The sequence below is a fragment of the Canis aureus genome, chromosome 28, assembly GCF_053574225.1.
Source record: "Canis aureus isolate CA01 chromosome 28, VMU_Caureus_v.1.0, whole genome shotgun sequence".
Classification (NCBI taxonomy): domain Eukaryota; kingdom Metazoa; phylum Chordata; class Mammalia; order Carnivora; family Canidae; genus Canis; species Canis aureus.
This window is the reverse complement of record NC_135638.1, coordinates 20,277,799-20,303,808: the sequence shown is the minus strand read 5'-3', so window position 1 is coordinate 20,303,808 and position 26,010 is coordinate 20,277,799. Positions and strand designations below refer to the sequence as shown.

The 26,010-nt window shown below is 39.8% G+C and overlaps 1 protein-coding gene and 2 long non-coding RNA genes across 5 annotated transcripts in view; 1 reads left to right on the top strand and 2 right to left on the bottom strand.

Moving 5' to 3' along the window:
* KCNB2 (potassium voltage-gated channel subfamily B member 2) overlaps positions 1 to 15,126 on the top strand; it is a 396,405-nt gene extending 381,279 nt beyond the window's left edge. For both annotated transcript variants that reach the window (XM_077876577.1, XM_077876575.1), the window contains one exon: positions 883 to 15,126. In XM_077876577.1, the coding sequence (XP_077732703.1) occupies positions 883 to 3,039 (2,157 nt within the window). In that variant the 3' untranslated portion in view covers positions 3,040 to 15,126. The remainder of the gene's footprint in view (positions 1 to 882) is intronic.
* Positions 1 to 26,010, bottom strand: part of LOC144300505 (uncharacterized) — a 72,100-nt gene that overhangs the window by 9,167 nt on the left and 36,923 nt on the right. For both annotated transcript variants that reach the window (XR_013367171.1, XR_013367172.1), the window contains exon 4: positions 9,187 to 9,301. This is a non-coding gene — a long non-coding RNA (uncharacterized LOC144300505). The remainder of the gene's footprint in view (positions 1 to 9,186; positions 9,302 to 26,010) is intronic.
* Positions 12,434 to 25,296, bottom strand: LOC144300506 (uncharacterized). Its single transcript, XR_013367173.1, has 3 exons — positions 25,111 to 25,296; positions 13,538 to 13,643; positions 12,434 to 12,708 (listed from the first exon to the last, which is right to left on the bottom strand). It is a non-coding gene; the product is annotated as an uncharacterized LOC144300506 (long non-coding RNA).

The following is a 26,010-nucleotide window of genomic DNA, read 5'->3' as shown; positions in this document are numbered from 1 at the left end:
TAAACTGAGCCAATGAGAGGTTGAAAATGTGCCCAGGGTCACCCAGTAAGCGATAAATCCAGACTCAGAGCTCAAGCTGACTAAAATCCAGTCACCCCAGCTTCTCATTTCCCCCTGAGCTCTTCCTCTTTCCTGCCTCATCTGACATTGTGCTATTTCCTCCACGTAAAACGTCTGCCCTGCACCAAAATCACCATGGATGGTCAACAAGCTCTGCTTTCTGGAAGCTTCCTTGACTGAATGAAGTTTGCGCTAATCTTCCTTTCCCACATGATGCCAGCCAGACGTCCACACATCCCAGGGCGAAGGCTCTCCTGAGTTGGCTCTGCCATCAGTGTTTACCGGCTAAACAGTATTTGTTGGATGAGAAGCATTGTTGTACTAAGTGCCATATTATCTCTCCATGTGTGGGTCTGCATTCGTGGTTTTTTAGTTGTAGAATAAAACTTCTAGAAACCATGAATTCTGTCTAGCATATGTAGCATGTCAGGCGATTCACTTAAAGAAATACAAGCCAGGTGGTTAAGGGAGAAAAATAATGAAACTAAGAGAGGAGAGATTGCTCTTCCAGGCGATTCCAAAGGGTGGTTACTCACACAAACGTGCCTAAGAACGAAGGCGGGGGCGGGGGGTAGATATTTTTCTTTTTGCTCAAATTGCTTAGGCCCTGGAATTTAAATGTGTACTACATTGGGCTTCTAAGTAAGATGAACTCATAAAGAGTGAATGTGTTTGCATTAGTTAGGGAATTTTAGGTTGTAACGTTACCTTCCTGGAATATCTTTTTGAGCAATTCCTCTAAAGAACAGCGAATCCGTATGTCTCCCAGCTGCCTAAACAACTAAGAGGATTTGCTAACTTGGACTTGCTTCTCTTTTCCAGATCTTGGCCATCGTGTCTATCCTGTTCATCGTACTCTCCACCATCGCACTGTCTCTCAACACTTTACCAGAGCTGCAGGAAATGGATGAGTTTGGACAACCCAACGACAACCCCCAGTTGGCACACGTGGAGGCTGTGTGTATTGCTTGGTTTACCATGGAGTACCTCTTACGCTTCCTGTCCTCACCAAATAAGTGGAAGTTCTTTAAAGGCCCACTAAATGTCATTGATTTGCTGGCCATCTTGCCCTATTATGTCACCATCTTCCTCACGGAGTCCAACAAGAGCGTGCTGCAGTTCCAGAACGTGCGGCGCGTCGTTCAGATCTTCCGGATCATGCGCATCCTCCGGATCCTGAAGCTGGCCAGACATTCCACAGGCCTGCAGTCTTTGGGGTTCACCCTCAGACGGAGTTACAACGAGTTGGGCTTACTGATACTATTTTTGGCCATGGGGATAATGATATTTTCCAGCCTGGTTTTTTTTGCTGAGAAGGATGAAGATGCTACCAAGTTCACCAGTATCCCAGCGTCGTTTTGGTGGGCCACCATCACCATGACCACCGTGGGCTACGGTGACATTTACCCCAAGACACTACTAGGGAAAATCGTGGGAGGCCTCTGCTGCATTGCCGGGGTTCTGGTGATTGCCCTTCCCATCCCGATCATCGTGAATAATTTTTCTGAGTTTTACAAGGAGCAGAAACGCCAGGAAAAAGCGATTAAAAGGCGGGAGGCTCTGGAGCGGGCCAAAAGGAACGGAAGCATCGTTTCTATGAACTTAAAAGATGCCTTTGCTCGAAGCATGGAACTGATAGACGTGGCCGTGGAGAAGGCAGGCGAGTCGGCCAGTACCAAGGACTCGGCTGACGATAACCACCTCTCTCCAAGCCGGTGGAAGTGGGCCAGGAAAGCTCTGTCGGAAACAAGCTCCAACAAGTCTTTCGAGAACAAGTACCAGGAGGTGAGCCAGAAGGACTCCCACGAGCAGCTGAACAACACGTCTTCCTCCAGCCCGCAGCATCTGAGCGCCCAGAAGCTGGAGATGCTCTACAACGAGATCACCAAGACCCAGCCTCACCCCGCCCCGAACCCCGACGGCCAAGAGCAGCCCGACAGGCCATCCGCCTACGAGGAGGAGATCGAAATGGAAGAGGTGGTCTGCCCGCAGGAGCAGCTGGCCGTGGCGCAGGGCGAGGTCATCGTGGACATGAAGAGCACGTCCAGCATAGACAGCTTCACCAGCTGCGCCACCGACTTCACCGAGACGGAGAGGTCGCCCCTGCCACCACTCTCCGCCTCCCACCTGCAGATGAGGTTCCCCCCCGACCTCGCAGGGACCGACGAGCACCAAAGAGCCCGGGGGCCCCCGTTCCTGATGCTCGCCAGGGAGAAGGGGCCCGCGGCCAGGGATGCCATCCTGGAATACGCTCCAGTCGACATAACGGTGAGCCTGGATGCCAGCGGTTCCCAAAGTGGGCTCCACGGCCCCCTGCAGCCCGACGGTGCCTCGGAGAGCCCCAAGAGTTCGCTGAAAGGCAGCAACCCCCTGAAATCCAGATCGCTCAGAGTGAACTTCAAGGAGAACAGAGGCAGCGCCCCGCAGACCCCCCCCAGCACAGCCCGGCCGCTGCCCGTCACCACGGCGGACTTCTCCCTCACCGCCCCGCAGCTCATCAGCACCATCCTCCTAGAAGAGACCCCCTCCCAGGGAGACAGGCCCTTGCTGGGCGCCGAGGGCTCGGCACACTGTCAGGGACCTTCCAAGGGGCTGACCCCCCGGTTTCCCAAGCAGAAACTCTTTCCTTTCTCATCAAGAGAGAGGAGGAGCTTCACCGAAATAGACACTGGCGAAGACGATGACTTCTTAGAGCTCCAGGGGCCCGGGCAGGACAAGCAGGCCGAGCCCAGCCCTAACTGCTTTGCAGATAAACCTAGCGACGGAAGAGACCCTTTAAGAGAAGAGGCCTGTGTGGGCTCTTCCTCCCCCCAGGACACCAGTCACAACTGTAGGCAAGACGTTTACCACGCTGTGGCTGAAATGAAAAAGGACAGTAGTCAAGAAGGGTGCAAGATGGAAAACCACTTGTTTGCCCCAGAAATTCATTCCAACTCGGGAGACACAGGTTATTGTCCCACACGTGAAACCAGCATGTGACTAGTTACAAAAGCAATAATAATCATAATAATAAAACACTTGTTTCTTAAAAAACCGGGTAATAATGCCTGTGAACTAAAACCATGGGAAGCCCCTGCCCCCCCCCAAAAAAGTGCATAAAATGTTATTTTTGCATGGCATGAACAGTTTAGTTTAAGTACTGTTTAAATAAAGAGTCAAGACTGCATTTTGTAACAAACAAACAAAAATGACTGAGGAACAGTGAACAAATAAAGAGAGCTCTATTAGGAACCAGTATTCTGCAATGTCTGACATTTTTGGTCCTTTCATTCCACATTGTAGACAGATTTTCGACTTTTACCTTTTCTGTTACAATGAATTTTAGAATTTGCACATGAAAGGATGAAATGTCATTGCATGCATTCATAATTATGAGGACCAAGGTGCTTTGAGCTGGCAAAATGTGTACCTTTGTAAATAATGGGACCCGGGATGCAAAATTGTCAAGAACCTCTGGAAACAAGTTTCTGAGACACAGGTACTTCCTTCTCAGCTACTGCCTGGAGGAGCTGTACAGACTTCTTGTTGCAAAATTGCAACCTCTTCTTAAACCATCTCACATATCTTGCTTTGGGTTATAAAGCTCTTAAAAGTACATTTGTTTAAAGGAATACAGTATTTTTATTGTGATATAATTCATAGGGTGCATTTTTCTTTTGTGCTTCTGCTTAGTTCTGGCATTTGTGCTTTATTTATAAATCATGAAAACAGGCAAGATTTAATGACCAGATTATCAACAAATTTCGAATTTAAACTTGAAATTTTGCCAATCCAAATTTTGCCACAGCCTAAAAAACCTGAAAATATGTCAAAGGTTCTCATACAACTCAACTTTTTTTTTTTTTAATGCCACTCCACATTTGGAAATTGGGTTTGTTTTGGGGTTTTGTGTCTTTTTTTAGTTGTATGTTGGCCATCAAAAAAGGACGGTATTCTCCACTTATAGCCGACATGAACTTCTCTATCTAAAGAACTAAAGATAGAATGCAGATATGCCAAAATGGGAATTCCAAAAAGTGACTTTTGACAAACTAAAAGCAAAACTTTTTATTAAGTGAGACTGCTGTCCCTCTCATAGTTAGTTGGGTTCAGAAATGAGCTACCATAAAAGGAGTCCAGTATTTCCCAGTGAGGGGAGAGAACACTGTGGCACGAGGAGTGTTACAGACCCCAGTGGGCACCTGCCAGTAACTGCAGCAGCTAGAAACACCCGTTCACCTTTCCAATGTCCCCAAGCATCATCAAGACTATCCTTGTTGAAAGTCACTTCCAACACTTTCTACTGAAAACACTGAAATCCAGAGGAGTTAAGACACTTGTTGGCAGTTATGCTGTTGGTGAGTCTGTGCTAAGAACCCAGGTCATATGAATCCATTTTGCTTCATGGGAAATGAAGGCTCTGCTTCCAGATCCACAACTACTAGATGTGTGATTCTGGACAAGTCTTGAAAACCTCGTAGTCTCAGTTTTACCCCAATAAACCCAAGACAAAAATATTTCTAAGCTCCCTAAAGACTTCAAATTAATATGATTCCTTGGTCTCTCAGGAATGTCCAAGTTTTGCCTCAGCATAATGCATTGCTTGTGTGTGTGTGCATGCGTGTGTGTGTGTGTGTGTGTGTGTGTGTAGTTCAGGAAAGATTTGGGAAAATTCTGGACCAAATTTAAAGCACAACTTTTGTTTAAAGAAAAAAATTCTAAATCTTATTCTATTTTTAAAATTACAGTAAGAACATTGGAAAAAGACAACCCAAATGTTTAGAATTTAAGGCTTTGGGAATAACATTTATTAACAGAATCTGGTCATTATATCTCAGGTAAGAAAACATGTTTTGATCTTAGTTGAAATCCAAGCATCCCTACGGCTAAAAGCAGTTTTAAGTGTTTCTTTTTCACTGTGCTTATAATTTCTTAATGATTTTCATGTTTGTCTCAAGACATAATGTTTAAGGGTTTATGGTCATTAACTATTGATATTTACAGTACTCCTACTTATTTCAATGTCTATAATGAAATGTCGATCTGTTTTTGTAAATCTAGAGTGTTCAAATTTTCTACATGTAGTTTTTCAAGTCCAACAGGTATGTCTTCTGTTAGATGAATAGCAAATAAGTTATGAAAATCATTTTCTTTACATAGTCTCATGAAACAGTTATTTTTCTAATGTCTCTGTATTGTTGAATCTCAATTTTTTTATTGATCTGTCTGCATAGGTGGATTTGTCTTCTTGCCCTGATTGTTCACTAATGCCCACTTTCATGTGTCCATTAGGCTTTCTACTAAGACCCTGCTCCAGAATGCTTAATGTTAGAAATCTTGCCTAGAGAAGGAATCCTAGACATTCCAACCTGGAAGCATTTTCCTTAAAAACGTTTTTCCTTTTAATATTTTTTAAGTTTCAAAGAGTTTTCAAGAACATCTTATGGGAAGCTCAACCTTCAATTCTTCTTAGCCCCTCCGGCCAAAAGTCTTCAGTTAGGAAAAAAATAAAATGCTCCTTAAAAACAAACAAAAAAAAAACGAAAAAATGAAAAACAAAAAAACAACTGACTTTGTTGTTTCACAGGGAGGCGGTTTGGGAACTGAGGGCTCCCAGAATGCACTCCTGCAGCACTTCCTAAATCCTTTCAATGAACTGCACCTGACGCAGAGAATGAACGTGTGTATGCCTGAAATGGTCTACAAATATACCAAGCACAGAGTTCTTTTGAAGTCTTATTTTTACATTAAAAATCCATATAAATGCTGCATTTTACTCCATTATGTTTCAATATAAAAGAAATGATGTTTTATATTGCTTATCAACTAGTAAAATTGATACTCTTATAACTTCATATACCTCTTTTGTACCCCTTGGAAAACATATCCCCAGTTTAAGAAGCACTGCATGAATGACGGGAACATAGACTGACCTTTCAGGTACGCTGGAGGTTTCTGCTACTGAGAAAGGGTACTCATCGGTAACTAGCTCAGTGACCGAGGACAAACATCAGTGAGTAGAGACTTTGAATGAACTCTAAATAATACAGACTCAAGAATGGCTAATTTGATTCTTCTAGCTATCTTAACAACCAGTGCAAATTGCCACAAGATCAACTTAGCTCAAAGACTGAGATGAATCATAGAAGTATAGAAATGGACACATGGATGAATGTCTTGGGTTGAATCACAAATATAAGAGTGACATAATTGAGTCCCTGGAGTTGATCTGATTTGTCTCTAAATATTTCCACTAGAAATTTCTCCATTCTGGCAAAACCAACTGCTTTGAAGCAAGCATTTAGATCAAGCATTATGCTGATATGACTAGATTTGGTAACAAGGAGAGAGTGTATGCCAAGTATCTGTTCCCATTAATTTCTTGTCAAAACAGTCTCACTCTCATGTAGACACAGGCTGGGGAAAGCCAACAATTTAACTATTTTCTCCTAGAATTTGAATAGCAAAAAGAAAAAAAAAAAGCCTTATGTATGTAGAGTACCTTATAGTTTCTTCTTGAACTTAATCCTCACAACAGCCTTCTGAATTAGGTGTTATTTATCAATAAAGGACCAGAGAGGATATGTATTTTGCTCAAGCTGACACAGGTCACTGGCAAGTAGAAGAACCCAGCCTCATCCATGTTGTCTGGCATCAACACACTAGAGTATGCTTCATTAGGGGTTTTTTTCCCATTAATATATGAAATTATGTTAAAAAAAAAACCCTGGAGATAGATTTATAGTCATGTGGTTTGCTTAAAGCAGCAGTGGATCATAGCCAAATGGTAATTGACTGAAGATAAATGACATTGACCATCTTTAGCACACGTTTGCCAATTTAGAATTCTTGTCATAAGATCCACACTCATGGGTGAAAGAAAAGAATTCATAGCTCATGATGTAACATGACATACATATTAGCCAGAGGGTTGAAGGAAGCTACTTGATTTTCTGAAACAAAAACAACTAAAACTTTAGAAATTCCTCTAGTCGAAGTTCAAAAATTTTGTCTAATTGAATTTGTCATTTCATTGTTCATTCATTCAGCAAATACTAGGTGAGCACTCCTCTATTACTAAAACTAGGTATTCTATGCCTAAATATTAAGTGAGCACCTCTGTATTCCATAGAAGGCACTGTGCTTGGTGTTAGGGTACAACCCTTAACCTCACAGAGCTGACTGCCTGGCCCATTTACAACCAGGCTGAGGATCATTTGGGGGTACTGAAAAATGTCTCTTCTGAGTATGGAAAAAAATCACTCCGTTATCAAACCAGGGAAGCAGATGACAACAAGTGAAATGCTTTTCCTGCAAACTGTTTTCCTAAGAAATAGACAGATGGCATAAATGGAAGTCTGATACATAATTATTTTTGAGACGCAATTTAGATTTACATGAGATAACAAATTGTTAACCTGAGTAAGATAATGGATTGTCTTTCCTCATTATCTGGTTAATCAGAAAATAATTTTTCAATTAGGGATGCTGCTTGTCAAAATAGCTAGTCATGGTCTATCACTAATAACTATAACAAGATTTAAGTGAAAAGTCTGTAGCACATTTTATATTTTAATAGTTGATGATGGTTATGAGGTTAAAAACAAACCATTTTTATGGTTTGTCTTACTTCCCGTTGACTACAGGTAACATTTGAGCAATGTATCACTATTCTTTGTTTAGCCCTCTGAATTTCTAAATGGAAGATATTTAAAATTCTATTGTATGGCTTGACTCAGGGGACTTATTCACGAGGTCCTTGTGACTTTGAAAATCTATTGGAAAAAAAAATTTTTTAAATCTATTGGATATTTTTCCACTGCCACTGTCCTCACCCATACAGAACTAAGAAAAGAAAAAAAGAAAGACTCTACAAAATCTAAGTAAAAAAAAGGAAATGCTCAAAGGCCCATCCCTAATAGGAAAGAGGAAAGGCCCCAACTCCAAAGCCTTGGTTCTATGTTATTGAAGCTAGTGCTTACTGTAATATAATGTTATCCTGCAATATAATGTTATTGGTTTCAATAACCGTTTCTTCTACTTGCCTTTTTAAAACAGCACAATCACCTAAGTCCTTATTTACCATTACCATTAATGCATAACTACTTCCTTCTTAAGACTCAAGGGGTATTAATCTGTGAATATAATATAAAGGGAGGTGGGGGGAGATGCTCTATAATAATAAGACATCCCAAGGCCAACAAAAGATACAAGCACAAAAATGAAGAAAGAAAGACAAACATGTGAGTAAGTTAAACATTTTTTTAAGCATAGAAATTTATATTAGGTACATGTATATGCTTTTATAAAATATAGACTTACTATCGACATGAAATTCACAACTGAGGCCATAATTCCAAGTTTAATCTCTCTCCTTAAGAAATTATTTCTTAAAAAAAAGAAATTATTTCTTATAATTTATTTAACAGATACTTCCAGATTGCTGTGATAAATAAAATACTTCATTCAGCTAACATTTATTGTCTACCATGTGCCAGAAATTAATTTGTGCACAGTTTATCCCTTAATTTTACCATCTAGCAGAGATTCCATCTTTAAAGAGATTATATTCCCAAGTGAAATCCAATTCCACACAGTGAGCTGGAAATAGTATGGTAGTATGTTTGAGTTTATAGTCTGAGCATTCTTATAATCCATTTTTATGTTCCCTCAGACTCAAATTCTTTATTTCATTCCTTAATCTAGGATCTGAATGACCACCACATATATGCTTTCTACACATACATCTTTAAAATTATAGTAGCTATCTGAAATCTAGTGACAGTGTATTTCAATGGAGATATTACCCTCTTCCATCAAAGGAAATATGATTCTAGCAAAAAATGATATTGAAAATAATTGCTTTTGTACTCCCATAACTATTTTTTTTTAACTCTTGGCCTATATGCTGTGATAAAAGCCATCACAACCTACTGATCTGATGAAAATCTAATCCAACCTGAGCAAGTATTTTCTCTCCCATCCACTATGGATAGTAATGGCAAATGATATGGCCGAATGGTTTTTCTTTTAGTTATTTTTGTTTCATTTTAACCTAAAAAGGATGTGAATTGTCATACCAAACAATAAAAATAGACTTTCAAAATCAAGATCCGGGGTAACAGACACAAAATAGTGAAAACAGACCAGAGATAGACACGCAGATCCAGAAAGTATGACATGGGCTGCCATCTGCTGTTTATTCTCCATGTTGAGTGCCTTCTAGTGGTCGATTGGAAAGAAAGCGAAATTCTCTATTTGCCTGGAAAGGAAGCAGTAATGGGGACTTGAAAGAAAGTTTTCTACGATTTTACACCTTCCATTACACATGCATATAACCAAAATCACAACTACATCCTAGACATTTTTTTCAGTGATCATTTCTCAGTTTTCCTTTTTCCTATTTCAAAATATCTGATAAAACTGTTGTGACTTTCTGCACAGTACTTTCAGAATATTTCTACCTGCCGCCTCCAAATCAAAACAAAATCACAGGTCTTGCTATTTAACAGTGTCTAGTGTGGACTCTGACTACATAGTAAATGCTACTTTGACCTTACCACTATGAGTGCAAAACTAGAGAGAACTCAAAAGAGTGATTTTTTTTTTTTAAGAATCATAAACTTGTAAAAAATAAGTCATTCGGTTGATTAACTCCAAAACCCATGATCTCCATTCTTCCTGGAGTTTACAGATAGAACACAAAATGCCCCTGAATTGACCCCAGTGAAAAAATAGATGGTTTCTAAACTCCCAAAAGACATCTGTGGGTGCTGGCCAGAAATTCAATTATAGCCAGATTTCTGCCACCTTTAACCAAGATACTTCTAACAGTCTTATTTGCAGTGTATGGGCTAGGCTGACTTTAACCTGCAAATACATCATAATGTTTAATTGAAATTAGGAGGATTTTTGTAAAGAAAAGAGATACATAGAAAGTAATAGGTACTAACGTTACCCAAATTACTTCTCCAACAAAATGCTATCACCAAAATTAATATATATGTATATACATATGTATACATATGTATATAGTATGAAAATCTCACTAAAGATTTGGCAAAATTTTCCTATTCAAAGACCAAAAAAAAGAAAACAAAAAAAATCCCTGCAATTTATGAAACACTTAGGTTTGTCATACAATAACCAAGTTTCAAATTTATGCAATTTTAAAAAGGTATTACATTAAACCTTTAAAAATGCAACAGTGAATATATTAAAAAGGTTTATTAAGCATATATAAGGTACCATTGGCACACTGAAGCATTTTTAATAATCTTTCATTTGACAGCATAATGGTTATGTCTTGCTTTTAGCATCTTGTTTTCAGCCCGAAAGCTCTTCTGTTTTATATTGTTGTGTTTCCTTGCTTCTTTGTTTTGTTTGAAGAAGTGAGGGTAAGTGGAACAATGTGTTCAAAGGGGAAGTTATTGGACAACAGTTGTTAACATTACCTACTGGGCCCGGGGTACAAGGGAAACCATTTGTGGAAGGGACCTGACCTCCTTCCCTTCTGCCTTCTCAAGTCTCACCATCTTGGTTTAGCAACAGATTCTTTTGATCAAACTCAGATCCTGCTCATCCAGATTTTCGATTCCTGTCTCGTCTGCAGCGCCTACCAGCAATCCTCGCCTAGAGTTTGCCTGACTGTATAGTACTTCCCGTCTCAAGTCATGGGCAGGACCCATTGAGGCATTAGCAATAGCAACTCGAAGCTCAAAGCTAAGAATACCAGGGAGCTGTTCAGGTGGCCAGAGAAGCCTGAGTACCAAGGAACTATCGACACAGTGTAATAATATGGTTTGACCATCAAAGCATTGACACTGTAGTTTTCTCCCCCTGTTAACAAAAGAATAATTTTTTAAAACCTCTATTAAGTTCTTGAACTTCAAAGGTAAATAACTAGACTGATGAGAAAGGTGGTGTCTACCTCACCGATTTGTCACTGGGCATCATCCTAAATGCACTTTCCACTAAATTTCTGTGTGCGGCCAATTAGTGTGTCTGCTTTCAAAACAGTATCCAAAAAGGAAAATACTGATATTATCCTTTCCATTTTCAATGGTAACAACATTTCAGCTGGGGGAAAATTGTTATTACTCTGGTAGTTTTTATATGGTTCTTGGCCAAAATGTAATAGCAATTTAAACAGAACTTCAGCAAAAGATATTAGGGGTGAAGAAAAAGGCCATCTCGAAATATTGTACTTTGCTGTACATCTAGTTAGAAATAATTTGAATTTGGATTAAGATTTCTTTTTAAGTTCTTTGCACACAAGTATCTTTAGGTGGTCATTTGAAATGGATATTTCTCACTTTCCTGTGAGTTTTTTTTTAAAAAAAAAAAACATTATAAATTAAGCCAGATGGTATAAAGTGAAGTACCTCACATAATACCCGACAGGAGATACTTTTATTTTTTTTTTGAAAATATTCCAAAAGAAATCATTCAACTCACATTTGTGTGCTTATTACTGAGTCTTCTAAAATTCTTCTGTGGCTTTCTAAACACTCAAAAAAAATTTTTAAGATTTTCATTTATTTATTCATGAGAGACACAGAGAGAGAGGTAGAGACACAGGCAGAAGGAAAAACAGACTCCATGCAGGAAGCCCAATATGGGACTCAATCCTACAACCCCGGGATCACGCCCTGAGCTAAAGGTAGATGTTCAACCGTTGAGCCACCCAGGCATCCCTAAACACTCAAAATTTTAAAGTGTCTAAGTATAAGTGTAGATTTTCACTCACTGTTACTTTAAAATAGAGTATATTTTATTTGCTAAATTACATATATATGTATTCTATTGTTTACATATATATGTATCTCCACCTCATGTGGCTTTAAAAAAGAGACTGACGTTATTTGGAGAAATAACGTGCTATGACAACTTATGTAATGCAATTTTTTTAACCTAACAGCCTTACATTTTTAATGTTTAATAAAAAAAATGTCAACTTCTTCTAAAGAAAAATCAGCTTCCTACAATTATAAGACTTTAGCTTTATGATCTATCTGAAGATTCTCTTACACTCTCCTTATTACCAAAAAATTAAACATACTTAGGCATGTGACTGTGCAACACGCTCTTCCATATTTATGCTTTCAATATTTGTAAACCCAACGAGATGGATATATATTTATATCCAAGGTAATTCATAACCAAATTTGGTTCCAGATTTGCCACAATTGACTATTTGCCAGAATAAACTATAAAATGAGAATAAAAGCTTTCAATTTAATAAGAATTCTTTATTCAGTTTTGTTTTCCTGTTCTAAAGCATAGATTATCATTAGAGTATGATAATCTATGACTTCTTTGTTTTGCTTTTTTGTTAATGTTAAAATCTTACTGACCAAGAAAGGTAACAGAAGAGGGAGTTCATTTTCTATTTCAATTTATTTAAAATGCCATGTCACAAAAAATTTAGATACAACCCTTATTTCCTACAAAGAGCCTCAGAGCTGAGTCATGACCAAAGACTACATGTGATGCAGCACACTGTAGAGTCTTTACACGAAGTGCAACTACTCCAACCAAATTCTGGGGAGTCAGGCAGTGCAGCTAACTCCAATATGAGAGACAGACTGATTTTGGGAAAATCTTCCATTGAATCTGCAAAGGAAGCTCCAATATACTCTAAAATTTTACCTCCAGAGGATCCAGTATCTGGAAAACCGAAAATAACATTTTGATTTTAATAGAGGGTTTGTTTTGTTCTATTTTGCCTAGTATTTTTATGAAAGCTTTAGGATAACATATTAGTTTGGGGTTTCAATCAACATCTGATGCTTAGAAAAGTAATTCATGGTCTAGAGCATAATTGCAGGATCATTTAGATCATACTATTTAGTTAGCTATAGCCTACCAAATACTGTGTTCCTACCTGTTTTCTCAAAAAAAAAAAAGGTCCTCGCTTGTTAAATAGTATTCAGATAAAGCATTAATACCATCCAACCAGCTCACGAAATGTAGTTAGTACCTGTCTCTGCATAGCTTATGTAAAAGCTCCACGTTGACCATCCTTGTCTGCTGCATTGAAAAGCTGCTGAGTGACTGTCTCATATTATTATGTCAACACATCATGTTACAGTGTCATGTACATAGGCCACAGTACAAAAGTGACTATAAACTACTTACTCAACATCTAGCCCAAGAAAGGGCTGAGGCAGTGCACTTACGCCTTTAGTTAAAGTGGCTCACGGAATCATTTCCATCATGCGTTCTTCAACCATAAATACTGAGGTAGTGTTTTTTAACTGTCTTTTCAGGCTTGTAATACAAATCTCTATACCATATCTACGTAGTCTAAAATATGTCAAATAACTCCGTTTAAAAAGTGTCGCCTACTAGCAAACTAACTAAAGAGAAATAGCTACCGGGTTTCCTATTTAGTTGCTTAAATCATTTGCCATTGCCAGTGTAGACCTGCCTTAAATTGTTTCCTTCACCACTATTCTGTGTGAAATGAAAAGAGGATATTTTGGTGAATGCTTACCTGTCTGACATTAGCCGTTTTCACCAGTCAAAGGATATACATTCCTCAGGAATGACCCATCTAGTGATGTCCAGTAGTCAAGAGGATACCTTATTTTCACTTTGGCCTCCAAAAAAGTAAAGTTGGAAATGTACAAAATTAACACGTTTAGACTTTCAAAGGCCAGCATCTTGTGGGGGCCGGGGGGCAGGGGGGTACAGGGAGAGGATTGGACAAGAAAGAAGAAAGAAGACAAGAGGGACAGAGAGGGGAGAGAGGAAAAAAAAAGAAAACCTAATAGAGAAAGGCAAATCTCCAAATGAGTTAAATGAAGAGAAACTAAAGTTTGTAGTGTGTATTCTTTGAAAAGTTGATTGGCTTTTGGGAGGGCTGTATGTGTTTGTATATGTGAGCGTGTGAACATGAGTGTGTTTAGGATCAGGAGGGGGAGCCTGAATCATCCACTGCTTTTTCAGTTAAATAGAGTCATATATTATTAAAACCAAATATGTCTAACTCCCAGACTCATTAATTCAATGTTTAATGTTAGAATTATAATCTTATTGTTAAACTCAGGACAACTCTGTGAAGAGTCACAAAATAATTGTATGAAACCTTATGGCAAAACTACAAAGCTATCAGTAATTAATGCACATAAAAAGCCTTGCTGGGAATAATCATGGGTGATTTCCCTAAAAAACAGGTTGACATGCAACCTATTCTTTTTTCTTCCCTCAAGTTGTAGAGATTTTAAGAGTTTCTATTAAATCCCTAACATCCCCCAGATTAAAAGCATTCAAAATTATTTTTAAAACCTAAGGAATATAGAGTATCAGGCATTACAAGTTAAATGAATAGTTCCTACAATTGCTGTATACATTAAGTAATACGATTTCATATTTCTAAATTATACATGGTACTAGATTTATAGGCACAGTCGCATGAAGCATCTTTCACTTTTATTCACTTCAGTGTTTTCGAGGGTTTTCATACTACTCTATGAATGCTCTGAATGCTGCAGAGGAAAAGAAGCACAATCAGTATTTTTATGTTTTAAGATTTCTCATTTGGGTTATCCCGTCCTGTCCATACACGTAATAGCGTCAACATTTCATCTTATGCTGTGTTGAAATATTTTCAGTACAAACTCTCAATAAAAGCTAAAGCTTACACAGAAGTGTAAGCTTCTTGTCTAGTGTCATCCATCTGCCTCCACATGCTTTCTTTCATTATATTTGCAAACGAGGTGTTCTGATTTCAATCTTGTGAAGAGGATATGGTTCAGCATACTCGTGTTTGTTCAGCTGTCCATCCTGCACCATTAATACAATGCCTTTCTCTCCCATTTAATGGTGTTTGTATCAGTGTCCCCATATCTGCTGCATTTTAACTCCATAAAAAGAAAATGTGATTTTGTATGAGTAGTTTTTGCTGATCAACTCTATATTTCTGCACCAATCAGCATACTTATATGCATGTAGTAGTCTGTACAATTGTTCAACATCAAAATACTTGTTTACTTTATGTCAAAATGTCTATAAAATTGCTGGCAGTGTTCTCCATTTCAGTCTAGTAGAATAAGCAAGATAGAAAATAAATGTGTAAATGAATCATCTGTGTCATTTCAGTTCTCTGCATGAAGTCACTTTACATTAAGCATGGCGCACATGCCCGCCCCACCCAGCAATCCATGGTTTCTTGACACCTCATTACTGACTGTTGAGGCGCATAGCTTTTGGAGGAAGTGTAGGATAAAACTGCTAAGTCTGGGGAAAAAATAAAAGCTGGATCCATTGCCATTAAGGGTACTCTCCTTTTCAAATGAATCCTTTCAGGCAGGCTACCGATGTATGTCACTTGCTTATGATTTTTGTTCAGTGCAAAGCACCTTGCTGGGACTCTGGGGTAAAATCATAAAAGAATTTCAAGATAGTCTCCCACAGCCATTCCTGAAATCAGTTCCAGACAGTCCTAATTCCTGCCCCCAGGGCCAGTCTGATCAGTATGTACCTATGCGGTTGCTCAGAAGTGCAGACATTCTGAAGAGCCCACACTTAATTTAATGCCCTGATTTTACCATCTTGATGTTCTTAATAATGTTTGAGCAAAGGGCCATCTTTTCATGTTGTATTAGGCCCCACAAATTAGATCTCTAGTCCTGCTTGACCAGTGAGGCAAATGATAAGACTACTAACTGAATCAGGCTCTCCAAAGCAAGAGGTTAACAGGTAGTGAGGAGACAGGCTTATTTGTTCAACAGACTCTTAGACAGCAACTACCATGTGCCAAGTCCTATACATATATTTTCCTATTTAATCCTGATAGTAATATCCTCCTTATTTTACAGAAGAGGAAACTGAGGCATTGAGAAATTAAGTACTTGCCCAAGGTCACCTAGGTAGTACACCCAGAAATTGAATTCAGGCATCTGGCTAGAGTTTGAATACCTGGCTGTGTTGGCCAATGCTGGCTTCCCATCAAAGAAAAATGCCTTATTCTGTCTGTTAATAGAGTACTGGGGACATGCATTATGGTCTTTACCTTAAAGACCTTTGCTGAATAGTCTAAAAGTTTCAAGGATGATACCTTCTGAGAAATTCCAACTCTCCACAGCAATGTTTTTCTGCTCGTAATGCCAAGGACACTTGCCTGAGTTAAATTAATGAGATGACTATAAATATTGAGTAAAGTATGGCCAGTGTATTTGTGGCCCAACACAGATGTGCCTACAGAGTTCCCAGACTCTCTATGCCCAACTCCTGCACTGTTGACGGAGGGGAAAGAAGTGACAAGGAGAATGGGCTGACCTTGGACTCCCTGTGCCTCCCTAGTTCAGACAGCACCACACATCTTCCTAAAAGCAAGAAGGCCCCGTCTGGCCATCATTTCACTTAAAGTGGAGAAACACACATAAAGGCTGCATTTTTATGGACATAAGAGGTTAGGGCTGATGATGTAGAGAAAATCAGTGTGAATTCTAAGAATTAGACAAGGAGTGATGTGCTCACTGCTCACCAGTCTGCAAAAGCCCTTCTGCTCTGGGCTAATGCTCAAGATACAAATCCATTGATGAGGACAGAGGGATCCCCAAAAGCCTACTGTACCCCCCACCCTCCAGGGTTAGCTGTGCCACCCAGGAGCAGCCAGTCAGTCAAAATGTCCATAGGAGTCTCTGATCATTCCAGAGGGTCAGCAGCGCCCCAGGTCAAGGGCAATCTAGCCACAAAAAGGCAATATAAATCTTCTCCCACATAAGTTCCTCCATTCTCTCTGCCACAGTACATTTCCAGAATCCTCCTTTTCTGGAAATTCAAGAGAGACAGACTAAGAGAGAAAATAATGTGAAGTAGAGGAAGAGTCACATTCCCAGAATTCCACCTAACCAGAGAGAAATGGAATAAAAGCAGCACTCAGCTCCTTCCCCTGTTGACCTGGTTAATACAAAACTCTTGCACCTTTGATAGGGTCCCTTCTTTCTGCTGCAGTCTGCCCTATCCAGCCTCCACCCTCAGCCCTAGAAATGTGATTCCTCCAGTGCACAGTTTGGGACACAAAAAAATGGAGGTAGAAGGGGGAAAAGAGCGTGACATCTAGTCTAAGAGAACTAAAAAGGATTTCCTTGCTCCCTTTCCACCTTTTCTTATCTCCAACCTCACATAAGCAGATGGGTTTAACAGCGTGACTCAGGTGTCTGTGGAAGAGCAGAGAGAGTGCTGGAGCCCAAAGGGAGCACAGTCCTCACCCCAGCCCCAAGGTTTGCATTTCTCCACCTGAGGGCTCCTCTGACAGTCTTCTGAGGGCTCAAGATGATAGAGTCCCCCATCATGAACTTATAGCTAGATTTGCAAAGTGGTCAGCAACTCTGATCAGGGCAAATTTTGCACGGAAGCCTCTGATTACATTAGCTGAAACATTGTGACACCTCACATGACTTTGAACTTTATCAGTCCTTACATGCATACAAAGCCAGCGTGATGCCAGGAAGCATCAGCACAGAGCGTGAAATATCAGAACTCCTCACAATGCTCAAGGTTGTAATGAGACACAGGGTTTCATTCTGGCCTTGATAACTCACAAATAGCCTGGATGAACTTGAAGCACCTTCAGAGGAGAGTCACAACTACCTCTTTGTCCAAATCAAAGAAAATGGAAAAGAGAAGGCTGACCTGAGCAACAGCAATATGCTCAAGGACAAATTTCTAAAAATTATAAAACCAAGGACGTCTGCGTGGCTAAGCAGCAAAGCACCTGCCCTTGGCTCAGGTCGTGATCCCAGGGTCCTGGGATCGAGTCCTGCATCAGGCTCCCTGCTCCAAAGGGAGCTTGCTTCTCCCTCCACCTCTGACTGCTTCTCTCTCTCTCTCTCTCTCTCTCTCTCTCTCTCGTGAATAAATAAATAAAATCTTTAAAAAAATAAAATAAAATAAAAATTATAAAACCATACTTAAAGACAGGAATAATACTCATATGATAACAAATATTTTGTTGAGTGATTTTTCTAACCATCAACACTTCCCTATTCAATTCATATCACATCTTTCTATGTTAGGCACTGTGCTAAGTCCAACAGACCCAAAATCAGTAAGTTGGAATCTCTGTCCCCCAAAGAGCCTGCCATCATCTCATCATGGGGACGGCAGATAACTGGCAGGAGTGTGGCCATCCCTTCCATGCCTCCAGCCCTCCCCCAGGTCAACCATTAATCATGCATTCTTTCCCCTAAACCAGGATGCAGGTTCAGAATACCACACCCAATTCAACCACAACCAGGCAGTCAGAGCTGCTAACCCCAAAATTATCTGGTGTTCCTTTATCACCAGACAAAGAACCCCCATGTCTCCCTCTACAATGAGAATCATGATAATTATTATTATGGCACTTGTAGAGCTTATTGAGTTCCAGACCCTGTTCTAAGCACTTTATGACCACAACCTTTTTCAGTCTTGTCTCTCTGAAATGGTTGGTTAACAGAAATTTTATGTGGTTGTCAACTCATTTAAAGAAAATGGGATAAACTCCAGTATGAGGAAATTAGATGTCCTTCAGACAAATTTTCCACAAGTGATGGATGTTTCACATTAGCGATAACGAGAAAGCTGGTGAGTCTTCTTTCCAGGATGTCTTCAGAATTAGGATAGATTCTCACCCAGCCATAATGAGAAGTGCAAACCTGTCTAAATGAAGAAGGACAAACCAGATGACCTTTCAGTGTTCTTTTCATTTCCGAGATTCTACAATTTGTGGTGCTCCAGAATCAAATTTATTTTTTACTAAAGACTGCGGTAAATTGTATTCGTTAAATTGTCTCCACATCCACTTAGCAGAAATGACAAATTAGTAAAGGGGGAGAGCAAGCAATTTGCAAAAACATATTTTTTAACTTCTATTAATCACATATCTACATTTTATGCTGAAGCACAAATCCTGTTTAGAGAATTACTCTCAAAAATGTCTCAAAGGAAAAAAAATGTCTCAAATGCACACTAGACATGATGCAAAGGTAAAGGCCTAGAAACCCAAGCAAACTAATCACTGTAACTTGCGTGAATAAATTAATCTGTGCTAAAATGCCTTAAAGTTGGCTATAATTTCATAACCATGTATTCCTTGTAGAAACAAACAGATTTTGCAATCCCAGTCATTTAAAAAAGAAAAACAAGAAATGACATTAGACATTAGAAATAAAATTTTTCAATTTTAAGAATTCAAATTTTTTGCTAATTGTAACACAGAAAAACATAATTTGTCGCATCTGGGTTTAGCAAGAAATTGCCTTGTAATGCCTCATGGTAGAAGTCATTTCCCAAAGTAGCTAGAGCTTCAATAAGAAGATCCCATTCCATTTCTTACCTTTAAATAATGGCATCCCAACATTTATGAGCTGTTACATGGAGCCATCTGACTTTATCTATTCTTAAACTTTTGTCTATAGCGTGAAGTCCTATCCATTAGGCTCTTGGTTCCCATCCCACTCCCAACCAGAACAAGGTTGACATAGATCTTCCGATTTCTGCTAAATAACTTAGGGAAACAACAAAGCATGTGCCAGCTAAATGGAGAGAAGAAAAGGAGCATAGGAGAAAGGAGAAGCTGGGAGAGCAATTTACAGACTTCCAGATCATTATCAAATCAAGAAATACAGGACAAGAAAACATATGAAGTCTTCTTTCTCTTCGTTGATAGAATTGCAAGTTTTTAGGTCTTCCTTTTTTACTTCTGCACAGCATTTTGGAAAAATCATAAGGGAAGAGAAAGTCTGGTGTATCATGAGTCCTGAGAATTGCAACCCTTAGAGACTCTACTCAGCCCCCAGCCAAATGCCAACCACATCACAATGAACGCTTGGGCTTGAACACCCTTCTGTGGCGAATGTCTCCACATGAGTGAGGGAGAGTCAGGGCAGAGGGAATAGGAGACAGAGTATTAAGCAGGCTCCACACCCAGTGGGAACCCAGAAGTGGGAGAAGCCTGGTAGTGCTGAATCTCTGACCCTGAGACCATGACCTGAGCCAGAGCCAAGAGTGGACACTCAACCATCTCTGCCCTCCAGGGGTCCTGAAAGGGCTGATGTCTTAAATGAGTCATACCAAACCGGGCTCCTTGTACCATACAAGGTCTTGTGGGAAAATCATAGAAGAAATAGACATCCTGTAAATTATCATCTTTTTTAAAAAAGCAAAATAAAAAAAATACTAGGACAAAGTGCAAGCGGAGTGCAGTGGTGCTGCAGGGGATGAAGTGCAGAAATTATATATGGAGAGCTCAGGGGGCTTCTTTAGCAAGATATGTACTAAAGGGTTTTTGAGAAGCCACCGCGTATAAGGAGATGAAAGCACCCAGCTTGTTCCAGATTATAGCAAATACCTCGCAGAGTGCATGAAGATGTAGAGTGGCTTGGGCTAGGTATAGAACCTCGAAAGTCATGCTTTCACTAGAGAGTGAAATTCCTTCAAGAGGAGAGTGACAAGGGCACCTGGGTGGCTCAGTCTGTTAAGTGTCTGCCTTCTACTCGGGTCATGATCCTGGGGTCCTGGGATCGAGCCCCACATTGGGCTCCCAGCTTGGCAGAGAGTCTGCTTCTCCCTCTCCCACTGCTGCTCCCCCTGCTTGTGATCTCTCTGTCTCAAATAAGTAAATAAAATATTTTTTAAAAAAAGGAGGAGAGTGACATGATCTGTCCTGAAGCAAATGAGACATTCAAGCAAAGAGGGCCGGGGACTTGAACGGGGAAAAGGGACCAAGCACTTGTTATTTGGTAAAGAATATCCTATGTGGGGGCAGCATCAGTGGCTCAGCGGCTTAGCGCCGCCTTCAGCCCCGGGTGTGATCCTGGAGACCCGGGATCGAGTCCTGCGTCAGGCTCCCTGCATGGAGCCTGCTTCTCCCTCTGCCTGTGTCTTCGCCTCTCTCTCGCTGTGTCTCATGAATAAATAAATAAAACCTTTTTTAAAAAAAAATCCTATGTGCTTCTCATGACTAATCTTATAGAATTATCACAGCAACCTTATGAGTTGGGAAAGTTCTCCTGCTACCCCCACTTCATAGAATGGAAACTGAGGCTTAGAAATTGAAACTGAGGGCAGCCCCAGTGGCGCAGCGGTTTGGCGCCGCCTGCAGCCTGGGGTGTGATCCTGGAGACCCGGGATCGAGTCCCACATCGGGTTCCCTGCATGGAGCCTGCTTCCCCCTCTGCCTGTGTCTCCGCCTCTCTCTCTCTCTCTGTGTCTATGAATAAATAAATAAAATCTTAAAAAAAAAAAAAAAGAAATTGAAACTGAGTTTTGGCAGCAGGAATACTCTTCTAATAATTGAGATGAGGGAGGGATGGGCAAAATGGGTGAAAGGGAGTGGGAGGTACAAGCTTCCAGCTGGGAAATAAATAAGCCACCGGATGAAAGGCACAGCATTGGGAATACAGTCAGTGGCATTGTAATAGCACTGTAGGGCGACAGATGGTTACGACCCTTGTGATGAGCACAACATAACGCATAGAGCTGCTGAATCACTGTGCCATACACCTGAAATGAATGCAACACCCTGTGTCAACCATACCTCAATAAAAACAAATAAATAAAAATAAAAGATATTACAGCCCCCCCAAAAAATTTCGATGAGAAATAAGGGGCTGAACTAGGACCCACAAGACCCAAAGGGAACAAATATAAGAAATGGTATTTTAGAGAACAGCATTTTATATGCATTGTCTGCTTTTGTTTCCATTTGGAGACTGCATTAAAAGTGACAAAAAAAGAAAAGAAAGAAAGCGCACATTAGCTGTGCACTACCTGTTAAAACCAGTTCTTGGCCTCAACATTCCACCTCGGAGCCTTGTCCTTTGCTGTTCACTGCCTGGCCCAAAGTCAATGCCACATGCACTTAAGGCAGCACCCTATTACTGATACCAACTGTCCCACTCTGCATATGGTTAAGAAAACTGAGTTGTATTAGTAATACTAATACTAGTGCTTTTGCAATAAAGTATTACAGAAGTCAAGCAATTTAATATAGAAATAAAAAAACTAATATAGAAATCAGGGCACAGGGATCCCTGGGTGGCGCAGCGGTTTGGCGCCTGCCTTTGGCCCAGGGCGCGATCCTGGAGACCCGGGATCGAATCCCACATCGGGCTCCCGGTGCATGGAGCCTGCTTCTCCCTCTGCCTATGTCTCTGCCCCTCTCTCTCTCTCTGTGACTATCATAAATAAATAAAAATTAAAAAAAAAAAAAAGAAAGAAATCAGGGCACACACAGTGGGACGAGCTAGGGAAACAAAGGGCAGGAAGGTTGCAACCTGACTCCAAAGCAAATAGCTCACAAATCTCACCAGCAAACTGCTACCATTCCTGAGTTTCTCTGAGAAACCAATTCTCCCAGTCTGCAGCAGTGAATGACATAGTACTCCCTCAGAGGTACGAGAAGCTGCAGCGCCCCTCCTCAAATACTGCCCCCCGCCCAAAAAAAAAAGGGGGGGGATCCCTGGGTGGCGCAGCGGTTTAGCGCCTGCCTTTGGCCCAGGGCGCGATCCTGGAGACCCGGGATCGAATCCCACGTCGGGCTCCCGGGCATGGAGCCTGCTTCTCTCTCTGCCTGTGTCTCTGCCTCTCTCTCTCTCTCTCTCTCTGTGACTATCATAAATAAATTTAAAAAATAAAATCTTAAAAAAAAAAAAAAAAAACGCTGGCCTCTCTCACCACCACCTTCCATATCTCATGCAAATTCCTCTTGTTGGCAAATTCAAACTCAGAGTCATGCAGGAAAGAAGATTCTGGGAAGTGTAGTTCTTGGCAGAGGAAACCTGGGAAGAGGGTGGTAGTGATAGTGTGGGGTAGGGGGGAAGCTATCCCCAGTGAGAGCTCTCTTTCTGGGCCAGGCTCCTCTCTAAATTATTTTAGGTAGTTAAGGAAGAGGTAAAGTTTTTTTCCTTGAATCTGCTAGGTCTTCATTGCCTTTAACTCAAAATAATTCACATGCCACAGTGGCATATTTTGCAGTCAGGTGTCCTGTTCCCCTTCAACACAAAGTTGAGAACAGCCAATCCAGAAAAGAGCATGAGCCCTCCTCTAGAGCAGCACTCCATTCCTTAGTACATGGCTGGAGCTGCTGCTTCCTCCCAGAGTCCCTGGAGAACAAGAGTATTGGAAGGGGACCTATGCCTGTGAGGGGCCCTGAGATTTTAGTTTCATGAACTTTTTGGTAAAACTGTCCTTGGGATTCATAGTTCTTGCCATCAAGGAGCTCATAAGCCATACATTTTTGTATAGTTTAAACATATCTAGAGGCACCTGGGGGCTCAGTCAGTTAAGCATCTGACTCTTGATCATAGCTCAAGTCTTGATCTCAGAGTTGTGAGTTCAAGCCCTGTGTTGGGGTCCACACTGGGCATGGAGGCGAAAGAAAGAAAGAAAGAAAGAAAGAAAGAAAGAAAGAAAGAAAGAAAGAAAGAGAAAGAAAGAAAGAAAGAAAGAAAGAAAGAAAGAAAGAAAGAAAGAAAGAAAGAAAGAGAAAGAAAGAAAGAAAGAAAGAAAGAAAGAAAGAAAGAAAGAAAGAAAAAGAAAGAAAGAAAGAAAGAAAGAAAGAAGAAAGAAAATCTAATGACGCTACTCAAACACATGTGCACGCACACATTAAAAAAGATGAATGAAAGCCAAGACATAATTAAATATTAAAAATGATATAGAATGATATATTTGGAAACCCAGAAGAAAACTTAGAGGTCATCAAGCAGCTCTCCTCTTACATAGGAATTGAAAATAGAAGAAAATCTTGAAAAGAAATAGATACAATAGTACCCTAATTGAAGAGGGATAGGGTACAAAACAAAAATTTCACTTTTGAGGTTCTAGTAATAAATAGTGGGTGTGATTTGGCTAGGGTTATTTTAACAGACACTGGGAGGAGGGGACGAGTATGTTTTGTGATGTGATGTCAAAACGGAAGTTAGCTATTGCTTTCACTTTTCCTCCCTGAAAAATTATTCTACCCACCAGATTAAGTGAAGAGGAAGCAGACATTCTTTAGTTTTTAAATGTTCTAGATATCAAAACAGAAGAGTAAGATTTAGTGATTTAGAGATAATACTATGGTTAGTTATAAAAGAGTGTGAAGGGAAACAGAATTTGCCACCCAGAAATATGCCTCTTTGACGTAAAGGATTATTTTAGGCTGATTATTTTTAATAAACAGTAGACATACGAAAAAGGAAAAGAAGTTACTCTTTTGTAAAAGACATTTATATTTAAAGGGAAATCTCCATCTGTAAGAGTGTCTCCGTCCCTATACCAGGAACTTGGGGATGACTAAATCTCTAGAAATTCTTATTAATGGAGAAAGCAGACTTAAATCTGCACAATAACCATACCCTGCTTTACTGTACTTTGTACTTTCCATCACTGCTGCCCTCCTCATTCCCCACCTTCCCCCCCAACATCCTCTTTTTTCTTTAGCTAGAGATTATATATAAGGTGATGGTGTTGGCCATTGGGAGGGGCAAGATAGCCAGTTTTCCTGGATATCTTCCATGATATGGAGATACAAGAGATACACATTATTAAACTTTTTTTTGGTTTTCTTCCTGTTTAATCTTTTTAATACAGAGGGGTTTCAGCTAAGAACCTAGAAGAGTGAAGGGAAAAGTATTTTTCTACCCCCACAAGGGAGATAAGAGTATGCATGACAACAGACACAAATACCACAGTGGGCTAATCCCCAGGTTAGATGACTATAGTCATGGAGATGTGTACAGTAAAATTTCAACTTATTAGAATTCTCAAGTGAATGGAGCATTTCTGCTAATATTTTGAGGAAAAATAATCAAATCAGAATGTACTTAACTCAGAAATAAGCATCTTTCATGTCTGTTTATCAAATGTTTATCAACCTCTGTTCTAGATTTAGGATCCATTCAGCCCTATTTTTCTTTTATCTAAACCAGGGTTTCTCAATCATTGACATTTTTGAATGAGTTATTCTTTGTTTTAGGGAGGTCCTGTGATTATTAGAATGTTTAGTAGCATCCCTGACCTTAACCACTAGATGCCAGTAGCACTCCCCAGTGGTAACAATAAAAATGTTGCCAGATGGTTGAGAATACTTACCTAGGCCAATGCCCATTAAGAAGGGAGATGCAAATGATGACACTGGGTTGTTACACCTTGAATCTCTTTCTCTGGTTAAGATTAAATAATGTTCTTCTTTACGAAGGAATGGAGGTCAGGAAGTACACATGTTACTAAATTTCTGTTTATTTTTATCTTGCTAGTCTGTCTTCTTATAGCCATCTAAAACCTAGATGGGTAAAGGAAAAATTATTTTTCCTCCCCTACACTACATTACTAAAAAAGATTATATTTTAGGTTAATTGAGAATTAACTATGCCATTATTCTTGGGTATTTCTATTTTATTCATTTTACTAAGGAATCTTTGCATGTAATCTTCCCTTTGCCTGAAATCTTTCCTGAACACAGGTGGGGTTTAAATAAATAAATAAACTAAATAACCAATAAGCATCGTAATCCCATGTGAGTAGTCTTATTGTTTCTTAAAATGGTAAAGTTGAGATTATTAAATTCAATGTCCTGTGCGTATTACATGACCCATTTAAGTGAAATAATTTAATAGATTTCTAACATCTCTACATTTTTGCTTAAATTTCTATGATCAGATTTTGTCATTCATGGTGATTTCCAACAGATGTACACTTGAGAATGTCCAAGTCAAAGAAAAGAGTAGAAGGATCCAGAAAAGTTGGAAGTAGTAAAAGAGTTAGGAAAAAAACCAGGAAAGAGGAAGAAGAGAATGGAGAACTGTCAAATGCTAGATAGGGATTGAGAAGGAGTGGTCACTGAATTTGTCGATTGATAAAGACCTCTTCATTAGTCCTGATCGCAAAATCTAGAATCTATAGAAAGAAAAGGTTGATAAATTTGGCAACATAAACTTTAAAAGATACTATAAACAGATTTGAAAGACAAACTAAGAACTGGAAAAACATATC